The sequence below is a fragment of the Atta colombica genome, unplaced genomic scaffold (genome assembly GCF_001594045.1).
Source record: "Atta colombica isolate Treedump-2 unplaced genomic scaffold, Acol1.0 scaffold9, whole genome shotgun sequence".
In the NCBI taxonomy this organism is placed as follows: Eukaryota; Metazoa; Arthropoda; class Insecta; order Hymenoptera; family Formicidae; genus Atta; species Atta colombica.
In genome coordinates, this window is record NW_017259583.1 from 5202630 (window position 1) to 5217445 (window position 14816).

A 14816-nucleotide genomic window follows, 5' to 3' on the forward strand; every position below is an offset into this window, starting at 1 on the left:
TTAATTAAAAAATATATTATTGTTTACGATGAAAGAAACTTCTCGAAAAATCTATTTCTAAAACATTTAAAATTTTTTAACACAAAAGACATTATATATTTCGGGAACATTGAAGAAATAAGACTAAAGAGATCTTACGACAGAATATAAAATAAAAAAATTATGAAAAGTAAGATAAATGTGGAATGTAAAATGACATTAAACTGATAAGAAAATAATTTTGATACACGCAATATATATAACTTCTTAATAGAAAATCTAAAGAAGACGTAGGATTTCTCAGTTCAGGGATCCTCTTTTTGGACATTTCATTTCTCCGTTTATTTAAATAGTATTAGCTCTGACTCATTGTTTGCTGCACATAGAAGGGCATGGTTATTCTATTCTATAGAAGGACAATCGCTAACCGAAAGCAATCGTCAGGTGGAATTTCAAGAGACTGAGCAGTCCTATCAGTATAAGTCATCAGGTCCGTGACTCACGGACCATTGAGTTGGAGGCAACGATGAGGCTTTAACGCGACTCAACAAGCACGAACCTGCACGGTTTAGTCTAGGCTGGCTGGGGAATGCCTGGGGAATGCCCGACACCGGATGCTACGTGTGTCCGCGTATTGCTCGCCTCGACTCGGACAATCGATAAAAAGAACGCTAACAAAACCGCGAAGGCCGCTTGCAAACGTAAAGTACACACGTTAGATACGTCCTCCTTATGATTATACATACAATGTTCTAGGAAACAGCGACGATGGATCCAGAGAGGATACAGAAGTCATAATAATATTATAAGGATCATTTGTTATTGTGACCTTTTGTCAATTTTAGATGACAAGTGAAGTCATAATGACGTTCTATGATATCATATTATTATATGATATCCGCAGAACATAAACTAATGATATAACCTTGCATGTCAAATATTATAATTTTCTATTCAATAATGCAATTGTTATGTACAATATGTGTTATATTACTGAGGACAATATAATATGGTGTAGCTAACATTTATTATTATAGCGAATTCGATTCGAAGTATTTACTATTTACTATTTAGTGCACACTAGTGCACATTAAAGCCGCCATACACAAATTAATGTAAAGAGATGTGTGCTTAATATACATATAAAAATAGATTAAACCGTGAAATCCTCAATACATTTTAATGTGCTGTTAAATAATATATATTTTATAATTTGAAATATATACATGTCACTTTTATTTATCAGATTTAAATCAGTGTACAATGGCTTTAATATGCACTAATTCTAACCGAATAATTAACAAAACATAATTCAAAAAACAAAAGTTTTCCAAAAAATAAGTTTAAATATTTCGAATCATTAAAATTTTGTAATTTTAATGTTAAAATACAATTTCGATGTAATAATCTAATTGTAGAGGAATAAAAGTATTAAGTAGTTAGCTATATAATAGTTTTAAATTATATTTTTTCTCCAGCATATATACGAAATTATAATTTTTTTAATTATGTTATTATTGTAGCAAATGAGCGATATATATGCGCGACGAATAATTCACGATTCGCACATATAAGATTATACAAGCGTTTTTATCATGTTTGTTTTCCTATTATCGTTCTATTGCAAAAAAAAGAACTAGACATCGAGATGAATATGGTGAATTATCAATATGAATGTGAAAAAGTACGACTTACGTCTCATTTTCGTCACGATTAGAAGGCATTTTCGTTTGTTAGTAATATTTTGTCAGTAACATTGGAATTTAAACTTAGAGAAATTATATAACGATTTGTATCTGCGATTCTGTTTTTCGAGAATCGAGCGACGTCTAGATTCGCGCATCCTTTGCGCGAACCCTTCAAATCCGCTCAACCAATAAGAAATCAAGCTGAATAACCGAAAATTGTCCATTTGTAAATTTGCAAACGGACAAGTCTAAATATGGACAGATCGTGCGATCACGTTTATTTATTCATAACGTGAATGCCAACTTCAATAACATTAAACATGGATGTAAAAAAAGATGCGAGTGATAGTACGACATTGATATAAAGGATTTATAACGTAGTATGCCACATTTGCTTATGGAAAATAAATAACGCATTAGTCTTTTCTTTCTATCTTAGCCAATAAAGCACAGGTGGCGCTGATAGTGCCGTTCGATACGCTTGCACAGGAAGTTGAACTGGAAGACGTGCGGATTATTGATTAATTATTGAGAACTATCTCGAATTCTTCTCAGAAGAAATCTGCAAAACATTTTTTTGAACGAGAATCATTCTCATCATTTTTCTCAGTTCTTTTGTCGTGATCGAAACGCTATAATCGTCGCGTGATTCGCAGCTTGATTCACGTAGTGCGACCTAACAGTCGGTTCGCGACTGGCGGCGACCATCTTTTCCGAGAGAATGACGCAATCGATGACACATTTCAACGTTGCACATCGTTCGATTTAACGAACGTATGCAGACAGGTTTTCCGGATGCGATCATTCGTTTTCCACGCATCGAGATCGAAGTCCGAAGCTCTGGCGGATCAGCGACACGGCGCTATTTCCTTGGGAGCGTCGTGTGCGTTTCCACGGACTTTAATCCGTGGGTCGAGCGAAAGTCGCCAGCTGGTGAGAGCTATTTTGAACAGCGCGATGCGACGTTGCCACGTCTCCGATTGCCGTTGCGATCGAACAAGTTCAAACACGTGCGCCCCTCCGCGTTTTGCTCGCTTGGCATAGAGATAACTGCCTTGGCGAAACGATGGCACGTTGAACACTTTTCATCCGATCGCTGCGATTCGTTCTCAACGTTTTTAAGATCTTTCAAAATACTGTACCAACGGGGTCGCACCGTTTCGCTAACAAAATTTCAATCTCCCTCCGCCGAAGGACCGTTGGAAACGGAAAGGATCATGCGGGGAGAGAACAAGCCGAAAGCAGCATATCATACATCATGAGAAATCTGAGACTCGAATTTCTAGGCACGCTGGAATTGCTGGAATATCTCTGGAAATCGGCGGAGCTCGAGATTAGACGTAAATGAGATAATTATATGATTTTCGATTTGAATTCCAAAATCGCGGGAGCGCTCTGGACAATTTTTCATTAGGCGCGTCATCTTTCGCGACGATAGAGCTGGACAAGAAATCAGGTTGCTACCTCGCGGCATAACGAGAGAGCATAGAGACAGACAGAGAAAGAAAGAGTGAGAGAGGGGGGGAAGGGAGAGAGACGGAGAGATTGAAGAGAAAGGAAGTGCGGCAACGTGGCATCTCCGTGACTGCGTGAGCGGAGATGCGCGGCATGAATATAGCGGCGGAGTTTAACGAGCCAGCGCATCGACAGGGTAACGGCGGGACGTCGGGCTACCGCGGGGTAGGACGCGGTGGAGCAAGCAGGAACGCAAATGCGCGCGGGGTAAAGAGGTGCGGAAAGTTTCCGCGGCGGTGGGGATCCGCGATGCAGGAGGTGGTAGGGAAAGGGGAACGTGCCGCCGGCTGGTCGCAGCCGCTCCGCGCGTGCGATACGATACCACCAAGGTAACGTGTTACTTGAGTAGATTGTAGAAAGAATGCTTTTTGGAAATTTCACAAAACGTCCATTTCCTAGTGTTCTTCTCTTTTTTGAGCACTCCGCATCCAGCATGCTAACATTCACTTCTATACCAATGTAGATTAACTTTAATTTTCGTTTAATTTACTCTTTACTTTTTTCTAATACTTAATATTTATAAGAAAAATTAGAAAAATGTAAAAAGTAAGCCGAGAATAAAATTAATCTACATGGAGAAAATTGAATATTAAGTTTTAATACAATTTTAAATTATATTTTATTATTATTATTTTATTATTTATTATTATTTATGTCTTGTATTTTCGAAAGACCATCACAACATGACATTCCGACATTCTTTTACTTTTATTATAATACTAATTTTTATCACATAAATAAAGTAATTTTTGTTAAAAGCCAATGCTTAAGCCATATTCTAACATGAAAAACAATTAATTTTTGTACTATGTATATATATGGTACGCAAACAAAATTTGCTAGGTATATATTTTTTACTTATCTTTACAATACTAACTTTTATTCAACAAGTTTTGATTTTATAATAAAAAATTTTTACTACGAAAAAGTGTAAAAATTACGTTGCATTATTGTTTTTAAAAAAATAGCATTTAAATTTATATAGCATTGTCATGATAGTCCGCAGCTTCTACAAAATTATAGTAATTTAAATATAAAATTTTTTCCATGTACATTGGCAAAAATATACATAAAGAGAATAATGTGTCTATTCTATCAATGATTTATTTAACTCTGAATTAGATTTACTCCTTTTTTCTAATGTTTAAAAAAAGATTAAAGGTAAGTTAAAAAGAGATTAAAATTAATTTACAATGATAAAAATAAATATGAAGAGAATAATATTCATTTCCACTTATTTAGATTAATTTTAATCTCAATTTAATTTACTCTTTATTTTTTTTAATGCATAGAATTTTAGGAAAAAAGATAAAAGTTGAATCGAGATTAAAATTATCTACTTAGAAATGGATATAATATGTATGAAATGGATATTTATGTTTAACTTTACATTTCTCGCATAATTTTTAACATCATTACTCGTATTTCTTACTTTTCAACATTATATCTTAATTTTCATTGTTTTCTTTGATAACTTACAATTAAATAAAGATTTATATTCAATTCTTTAGATAAAAATAAATGCAACAAATTTTTTTTAATTGTAAAATAATTTACACTAAATATAATAACGTATACAAATAGCATGACATTTTTAAAATGAATTTATAAAACCATGTATCCTGGTATCCTGAATGTCCCACGTGAATAATAAAGAGTTAATACTTAACCTTAAACGTAACTCGCGTCTCGAATCGAATAGCGCGACTAGCTCGACTAGCGGCGCACTTCATGCTCGCTATCTTTCTCTTTGAGAAAAGACAAGATACTTACCTATATGTATACATTTAAGAGAGAAAAAAATGTAGTTGAAAAAAATGGCTCTGGTTTCGACATTCGATCTAATTGAAAGATATCAGTCTATATGCTAAAATTTTGCCTGAAGGTCGATTTTTTTCTTATCACATGAAAGCCAAATATTTTGAATTAAAAAAAAAACAACAAAGAAATGGATTGCGACAAGTGAACTTATCGATAGGTGAGAGTGTTCTTTCGAGGGGCGACGCGCCTCGACGATGATTCGAAATAAAGATTGAAAGCTATGCTTAATCGGTAGATAAATAATTATCGTGGGTAAATCAATTCTGAGAGATACGAGTGTTGCGTGCATAACATAATTTTTTTTCTTTTTGCCGATACAAAAATTGATTTATATCTAAATAACACAAAGTCCAAAATCGGGACATAAGATATCTTATAGATGTCTTTTAGACAGTTTTTCTAAAAATGTCTTTAAAATATGTCCTGAATTTGAACTTTTGTTTTCTGCATAGATAGATCAATTGTAAAATTTCCAACGAAATTATAAGCCAAACGTCTACTCGTTCATCACTCTTTCTTATATTTTGAAAATTTCATCGTTATCTATTTTACGAGAGCAAAAAGGCTAGAATGTACAATAAGTCGTCAGAAATGTTGTTCTGTTCTGTTCACATTTATATGAGTTAGTGGTATTCGAAGTAAATTCTACTCATAACATTTCTAAGTAAAAAAATTTATAAGATCGAGATAACTTCAGGTAAAACTAATTTTAAGAAACATCATAATGATGTCATTCAATACACTTGTCAAAAATTTCACAGTCATTGTCAAAAGTGTATCGAATGACATGATATTTCTAAAATGATTTCTATTTGATGTTACCGATTTTATGATTTTGTGTTCCTGGATTATCCATTAAGTATCCATTTCTATCAATGTAGATTAATTTTAATCTGAATTCAACTTACTTTTCATCTTTTTTTAATTCTAAGATCCAGAGTTCCACAACTATAAGATTAACTTTATCTCGGAATTAAAAAAGATAAAAAATAAAAATAAGAATTTAAAAAAAAGAAAGAGTAAATTAAAACGAGATTAAAGTTGATCTTAATTGTCCATAGTTGTGGAACTGGGACTTGAAACTAGAAAAAGTTAATTGAATCAAGATTAAAATTACTACACTGATAGAAACGGGCAGATCTTTATTAACGTAGATTAACTTTAATTTCAGTTTAATTGATTCTTTATCTTTTTTTAATACTTATATTCATTTCTACCAATTAATTAACTTTCATCTCGATTTAATTTAATCTCTTTCAATACTTAAAACTAGAAGAAAATAAAAAGTAAGCTAAAACGAGATTAAAATTAATCTACATCATTAGAATTGGACATACTTTACGCGCGTCGCTGTAAACGAAATCGAACGACCGCGAACTTCGCGAAGTTCAGAAACGCGCTCTTATCTCTCCTTGTCTATCTTCGGTAAAGCGCATTTCTAACTTGCAGTCTTTCTGCGACCAATTAGAGGCCCGCCAACAGGATCTTCCCCCTCTATTGTGGGGGTGAAGCACGTGGCGGTGAAGTAATTGGACACAATGGGAAGTGCGAGTCGAAAATGTATTATCGTGAGACATGCGGCTTAAAGATGTAAAGGTTCGCATCGTGCGAGATTCCGCTGGTCGACCGTCGATCGCGCGGCCGACTTTCAAGGCTTCAGTAGCGACGGAATAGCGAAATGCAAGAGTGAACGAGCGGACGCACATACACCCGTGTTTCTAGCTTTCGCCCATGCCTCTCTCTCTCTCGTCAGGTCGTTGCGAGAAAAATCGTCGACGGAACGCGTGCGGTCCAAGTTCAGAATATGCCATCCGATCGGCGGCCTACGGCGATCGATCGCGGACGTCATATTTGAAAACACGCACGGCGTAGCGGGAGCGCGTGTGAATTCCAAAATCTTCCGCTCTAGCCGTTTCTCGAGAATCATCGGCGAACGTCGGTTGCGTCCGTATCGGTGAAATCGTGGAACATCGAGGAGCCGCGCGGAGAAAGGAAAAGGAGATAGAAAGAAGTGAGAAGAGAACGCGTGCGCCATGCACGTGTGTGTGTGTGCGTGCGTGTGTGCGTTCGTGTGTGCGTGCGTGTGTGCGTGTGTGTGTGAGGCGGAGGGGGATCGAGCGCTGCGGATAGTAGAGGAGGAAACGGGATTTCCCCTTCCTCCTCCCGCGCGTCCGCCATTCGTACACTATCCGCCAATCCCCACCGCGACGCTTCGCTGTCGAGTCGTCGAGTGTCGACCGCAACGTCACCGTTCCCTCTCCTCCCCGCTGTATCTCTCTCTCTCGCGCGGATTGTGTGAGGCGCGCGCGGACCTGCCCAGTAAATGCGAGGCTTCCGTTCGACGAGTATACGTATCGGTGAGAGAGTGCGTAAATAAGCGCACCTTACACAGACAGTTTTTCGCACCTCGACGACATCGTCGTCGTCGTCGTCCTCACTGTCATTTCAAAGAGAACAGTCTAAACATCAACATGCCGCTCAGCATCGGCGTTAATCTACGAGTGACCGGCCACTGTAATCAGGGCGGCCGTAAATACATGGAGGACATGTTCTGCGTGGCGTTCCAGCCGACCCCGGACGATAAGGATCTAGAATACGCGTTTTTCGGGATCTTCGACGGCCACGGTGGCGGGGAAGCTGCGACCTTCGCCAAGGAACATCTCATGGACATTATCGTGAAGCAGAAAAACTTCTGGAGCGACCGTGACGAGGATGTGCTGCGGGCGATCAGGGACGGATACATGAACACTCACTACGCGATGTGGCGGGAGCTTGGTACGGAAATATAAGATTGTTATGTTTCGTCGACTCGTTCTCGCTTGCACGCACCATGATTATCTTTGCTTTCGCGCGAATTTTAAATTTTGCTCGATAAGCACTGCGTATGCGATCCCCCTCGGCGGCGATGGTGACCTCCGTTGAGAATTTCTATCATCATCCCGCGTATTTCCCCCACCATCCGTCGCTCGTCACCGCCACCACTGATTAGGTTAGAATTTAGGTTATGTAATTCTTCGAGCTAACCTGAAAATTTGGTTTCGGGAGAGCGATGGGAATTAGCCGATGCAACGACTTCTTACGTCGCCTCCCGTCGCAAATCTGGACCGCGGCGACTTCCGCGGCGGTACCGTCGCGCGCTCGCATGCGCGCGCGCGTAAAGCGTAACGGGCGCGTCGACCTTGATCGCAGAGAACTTGCTGTAGGTTTATTTTTTATTGCTGCACCGGACTGCACTAGACTTTCTTCCTCGCTTTCGCCAAGTTTCAAATATAGGTTCTATTGTGTTTATTCCTGCATTAGAACTTCCTCATTTTAAACAAATATCAGATGTAAAGTTTGTCTTGTAGTTGAACATATATGGAACTTATTGTTTTAGCTGAACTTTTTGCACAGTTTATCTTTCTTTTTCTTCTACACTGAAGAAAAAAAGAGAAAATGGACTATATAAGAAGTTGGGCTAAAAAAACAAACTTTTTAACTTAAGCGAAATGGACATATGTTTGACATTTGACAAAAGCAAGAAAGTGTAGGAATAAAAAACAGACTTATCTAATTTACTTTAAATTCCAAAAGTAAATACTAATATAGCTAGAAAAAATACCTATATACACATACCTATTTTAAATACAAAGCTGACTAGTTATAAAAAAAAGATTTTGATATCTATCACAATAATATTTTAAACTGACATTGTTTTCTTCATAGACAAATGGCCGAGAACTGCATCTGGATTGCCATCCACAGCTGGTACAACCGCCAGCATTGCTTTTATAAGGAAGGGCAAGATATACATAGGTCATGTGGGAGATTCCGCTATTATATTGGGATATCAGGCAGAGGACGATCCTCAATGGAGAGCAAAGGCACTTACAAGAGATCACAAGCCAGAGAGTGGGCCAGAAATGACGCGTATACAGGAATCTGGTGGAAAAGTGGTCAGTAAATCCGGTGTTCCAAGGGTTGTATGGAACAGACCTCGCATTGGACACAAAGGTCCAGTTCGAAGATCCACTCATATGGATGAGATCCCATTCCTTGCAGTAGCCAGATCTCTAGGTAAATGCATATTTACCAATATCTCTTTGTGGATAGGGTCAATGATGCTATAAATGCTTTGAAGCATTTTTTTGATTGATCAATTAATAAAATTTTTTTGATTAGTCAATCAATATTTTAAAGCATTTATAATGAAACTTTGATTGCATTCTGTCCAGCATTCTTAACAAAAGAACTTAAATTGAAATTTGTTTTAGGTGATTTATGGAGTTATAATTCAGAATTGAACACCTTTGTCGTCTCCCCTGAGCCGGATGTGAAAGTTATTCCAGTTGATGTCAAATCACATCGTTGTCTTATTTTTGGTACTGATGGCCTATGGAATATGTTATCTCCGCAAGCTGCAGTAGCTATTGTCCAAACTACAGACAGACACAATGAGAAACATTTGATAGCCTCTCAGCAGACTGGTAATGGAGTAAGTTTCGCGAGTGTATTATTAATTATACATATAATTATTAAGTATCTAAGTTATATAATTATTAAGTATATAAGTTAAGCTATATAATTATTAAGTATATAAGTATACATACAAGTTGTTGTCTTACTATATGATATGGTAATTTATATATGATAATGTAAGATATGTAATCGTTTTGATAGCAGGCTGATTTACAAATGTGGATAAATCCTTCAAAAAATCTTGTGGATCGTGCATTGGAGAGATGGTCGTCGACGAGATTACGAGCAGATAATACTAGTGTTGTTACATTAATGTTAGATCCATCAGGACCATGCCGCAGTGAGGTATGAAGAATACTTGTTTCGAAAAAAATCTAATGTACATAAATAATTCATATATAAATATTGACAAAGTTAAAGCAAAAAGTTTAGTCGTTTAAACTTTGAGTAAATTGAAATTTTGCAAGTAATCTAATACCATGATATAATTGTAAAATTCTATTAATATTACTTCTACTAATACTTTCTACTAATCTATTAATACTATAGCTAAAATATCTGTCTTTATTAAAGGTACTATTTAATCAAAAGAAGGATCGTGTTATACATCATGGAACACAAGTACCAGTTACAAGAGAACCTGAAATTGTCGAGAGAATCAATTCAAAAATTACATCGCCGTGCATGTGCATGCCAATACCACCGCCAAACACTTCCTTGGATCTTGACATTGATCCTAAACAACCGGACTCGTCGAACGGAAATGAGGAGACTGTCGATCAAACGTTACAACCGGAGATAGTCTCATGTCCTGAAAAATCAATTTCGTCAGAGATTGACGCTTCGGAATTACGGGAGACCGCGATAGAGAAGTGTATCGAGACTACCGACGTTGGCGAAAGTATTCAAGTCGCCGAAATTTCCTCCAGTCAAATGCTAGAAGAACCTGGAGATTTGGAAAGTAAGAAAACAAATGAAATCAATCATGAGAAATTGGAATATCTCGAGGACGAAGAAAAGCCAATAATGGAACGGAATGAAAACGAAAAAGCAAAGAATGATCATTTGCAAAATCCGATCCAATCAAACTTAAAATCAAATAAATTCATCGAGCCTAAAGAAATTATAACTGAAACAGGGATATCTAACGCGACTCGACAGAATGCATGTCCCAATGCGAACGAAGAGGCGCTTCACCCTCCTCTTGTAAGTAGGTTACGTCGAAGCGGTATCGTTTCTGTTAAAAGTAACAGTTTCGATAATGGTGAGATGAAAAGTGGCGTCTTAAATGGATCGAGACATAAGCAGCATCCTTTATTTCCCGCGAGAGCGGATGTCAGAACGATAAAACGACGACATAGTTTAAGCTCTTCTCAAACTCAGAATGCTTTTACCGACATCGCACCGACTCCAGATTCGAAGACTTATGTAAACGTAAAGTCGCGATACAGCAGGGTAACGAAATCACCTATCGCAGAAAGTACGATGTTAGAGGAGACGAAGAGTGCATTGAAGACGGCTAGCGACTGTGTTATAAGTAATAAACGTAGACATAGCACAATCACACAAGCCTCTGTCTCGTCATCTGGAGTTGAGAATAGCTGCCCACAGCAAGAACCATGTGCAAAGATGAGGACGCGTTCTGAGGACCAACGGCACAGTCCCACGGATGAAAATGATCCCAATCAAACAATGGAGAATGCTAATGCCCGATTAAGTTGGCCCACGTCAGATAAACGATCGGATTCATCATTAAACGGTACCACTTTAACGACGCTCTCTTCGTCATCGAATACGTTCCAACGTAGAAGTTTAGAAAAAAAGGCTACGCCTGTTAAAGCCATTAGAAGGTCATCCATCAATGGTTCGACTCGACTGCAACATCTAAGAGGTAGTTTTGGCCTAAGGGAATGGGACCAAGGAAGAAATAATCGAACAAACAATTGTAATAATAGAAGGACATTAAATAGGACAGTAACAATAATCGGTCCTACGGATTCGACGATACCACAGCGATGGCTAAGGTTTGTTTAATTATATTTCTTTATTCTCAAGAAATTATTTTTATGTGATATATTTATATCATTCTTGATAATACTTACGTGATATTTATTTTGTTTTATAAAATAAGTATTCGAATATTTATTTTATGAAATAAAATAAATATTGCTATAAATATCAAGATTATAATTAAATGTAGTAATAATTAAATGAAATATATTGTGCGGATCATTAGAATAATGTAAATTGCATGATTTTTATTGATATCGATGATATTTAAACCCCCATAAACTTTTATTAAACTCTGCAATTTCCTATATTGTTTAGATCAGACACAATGGCGGCAACGCCTGTGAAAACATTACGTTCGCGTAACGTAGATATCGCCGGGCACACAATATCTGCGCAATTAGTTCATCAATATGGAGTAGTAAAGCAAAATCGATTGCCTCTACCGAAGCTGAAGCAGTCCGCGAACGGTGGATCACTGCAATCGAATAGAGTCAGGTCTTCCTCGTTGTCAGCCAATAAACTTAAACAAGCAAATGGTAACAGTGGAAGCGTGAGTACCTGCGCTACCATAAATCCCTCGACAGCAGGTTCCACTTCTGCTATAGCTAAAAAAGTCAAATCACCATATAATCCTAGTGCTCGATCTCTGAGCACGCGATCTCGAATCAAACGTCTTGGAAAGTAAAAGAATAATGAATGGTTGTAGTTTTGTGAATTCGCAAATTTCAGGGTATGACACTCTTACCCTTATTTTGCTATCTGCGAATTATCTAGTTACGGTATAAAAAGTGATTGTTACATGCATTTTATATTTCTTTAAAACTTCCCCACTTTCATCTTTGAAACTACGTATTCTCTTTTATTCGAGGTGTCTGCTATAAATGGGGTTTGAACACTCTTAATTAGTCTTATTCATTTTATTTTTTAAAATTGAATAAAAAATCAGATTTAAATTAATTAAGTATCTTCTATACAAAATATTTTATTTTAGGTATCAAATTTTAAAAAATCGCGATCTAAATAAATGCAAATACTTATATCTGTTTGTGACAATTACTATTGATTTATTGAATGTATTACTTTGTATTTTGTTATTGGAATTATTTACTGACCTTTTATGTTAGTACATGAATTGCATATATCTATTTCATTTTATAATACTGCTTGCTGCATGGAAATAAATTGCTGCGCTCTCCTATTCTATTTATTAAACACGTTCATTAATTCCTTAGAAAAGGATACTGCGATATCATTTAGAATGAACTAAAAGAAATTGAACTAGTCATTCTTGAATGAGTATCGTTATATTCGAAATTTTCTATATATAATTTACAAGACTGTGCTTTCGCAATTTCTAAAGAAAGTTTTTTTTTTTATATTGTTCTTTCGTATATATTATTTCGTATTTTGAATATTAAAAAATTTATAAAGAGTTCTTATGTTTAAATCGAGTCAGTTGGCACAAAAAGCACAGTTGAAGGGCGATATGAAAAATTAATATCACGAGAAATTTCCAATAAAAGTACGACAAAAAATATTCCTGATACTTTTTATATACTTTCCAATATTCGCATAGATTACCAAGTATCATGTAGGAAAAAATATGAAAGTATAATATGGGTGTATGCATAAAGTAGCCTGACAATAAGAAGGTACAGTTGTGTAAAAACTTGGGGTATTCGTATGCATATCTCACATTTGCACATTTTCAGTGATAACTATTGTTTGCGATCTTTACCTTCGATCATATGAGACAACCAAACATATAGGATTGAATATGAAATAAGAATGCGCGGCTGTGCACACACGTGTGTTGCTAAAAAGAAATAATTTTCCCCTCTCTTCCTAACTCCGTTCGACGAGTCTTAGTTCGGAAGGAATTCGCAAGTCAAAAAGGCGTAGAGAATATCTATGATTAAGCATTAAACTATTTTCTAGTATGTAGGGTATGCAATCACACTGATCTGCCTTGACTGAGTACGGAGTGGTTGTTGAACAATTCTGTAAATAGAATTCTAAGAATTAATATATGGTTGAGAATAATTGGTAACCTTCTATCATATATATAAATTGTTGCATAGATAAATAATGTATGACAAAAAAAGAATTTAAATTCACCTCTGGAGAAAATTCCAGGCGCATGGTCTCGAATAACGACCACTCGGTACGAAGCACCAAACGACTGTTTATTGTACGTTATAAAAGATAATTAGATTATATTTAGACAGAATATTGAAAGCACAGCTTGAAAAGCAATCAAGAGATTCAAATTTCTATTGGCACGAATTATACAATTGTGTTCCAAATGCAAATGTGCACTATACTAGTGATCTAATAATTAAGTCACTGAAGAAGAAAGATTTATATCTGATATATGTATCTGACATTAATATATACAATATATTAATATCAGAAAATAAAAAACAGTGTATATGATCTTCTATATCAGTCTTTCACATAAAGTTGTCATTTTATCTCGTGCAAGGAAAAAGAAGACAATTCAGGATAGAATATCTATTTGGTTTCATTATAAAAATTACGCACAACATGTTCGTTTATAATTTGATAATAAATAGAAATCCTTCTTTGAGTTTCGCTTATTACGAATGTATATTGTTTTCCATTTAGTTTTAATTATTTTGCATCTATATATCGAGAGAAATATTTTAAAACAGTTTGTAACAAAGATCAGTAACGAATACATATACCTCTCGTATAATATGTAGTCACTTTAGAATTTATACGTTTCTAAAGAAAAGAAAAAAAAGGAGAAAATTATGTAAATACCGATGAAAATGTTAACATGAATGTAAAATGTTAACAATATATATATTTATCGATATTACGCCGATTATTTATTGACTAGCTTTTAAAATGATTTTCTATGTAAATAAGATCGTGCAGATAATATATGCTTGAAATATATCGTTTGGGGTTTCTTAGAGAGAAATTATCATTACGAGATAGTCAGTTGTCACTGCGAGACAACTGTATTAAAAATGAAAAAAAGGAGGAAAGGGATGATGTGTGCCTACAATAGTTACCACTTGCGAACATGTGTGCGTGTATGTGTGTGTGTGTGTGCATGTGATGTGTATGCACGTGTATGTGTCTAGATAAGGGATTACATCTCTGAGGAAAAGTTTTAAAGTAAAGTAGGACGTTGCGAGGGACAGAGTCGAGTTACCGAGGAAAGAGACATATGTGCTAATACAGCGAAGATTTATTTTAAAAGAGAAGATTTATTTATCCTTTTTGATGCATGCCCGTAAGTCTCACACTGTACGTACGTAACACTGTAAATACAGTGTTAATAAATATAATTATATATATATATATATA

At 36.0% G+C, this 14816-nt stretch overlaps 1 protein-coding gene across 2 annotated transcripts; it reads left to right on the forward strand.

The window, feature by feature from the left end:
* Window positions 1–7053: 7053 nt before the first annotated feature.
* LOC108693494 lies at window positions 7054–12322 on the forward strand. 2 transcript variants are annotated; one of them, XM_018202483.1, is made up of 6 exons: window positions 7054–7778; window positions 8709–9059; window positions 9257–9477; window positions 9666–9806; window positions 10035–11485; window positions 11790–12322. In XM_018202483.1, the coding sequence occupies exons 1-6, from the start codon at window positions 7475–7477 to the stop codon at window positions 12157–12159; spliced, it is 2838 nt and encodes a 945-aa protein (XP_018057972.1). In that variant the 5' UTR covers window positions 7054–7474; the 3' UTR covers window positions 12160–12322. The 2 variants fall into 2 exon arrangements, with proteins under 2 accessions (XP_018057972.1, XP_018057971.1); XM_018202482.1 differs by having other exon boundaries at window positions 7055–7778; window positions 9663–9806.
* The last annotated feature ends 2494 nt before the right edge of the window (window positions 12323–14816 follow it).

Excerpts from the sequence above, each read along its gene's own strand:
- LOC108693494 (XM_018202482.1), top strand. The coding sequence starts at position 7,475 with ATGCCGCTCAGCATCGGCGTTAATCTACGAGTGACCGGCCACTGTAAT. Across the intron at positions 9,060-9,256 it reads TGCAGTAGCCAGATCTCTAG|GTGATTTATGGAGTTATAAT; the intron begins GTAAATGCATAT and ends AATTTGTTTTAG. Across the intron at positions 11,486-11,789 it reads ATACCACAGCGATGGCTAAG|ATCAGACACAATGGCGGCAA; the intron begins GTTTGTTTAATT and ends TATATTGTTTAG.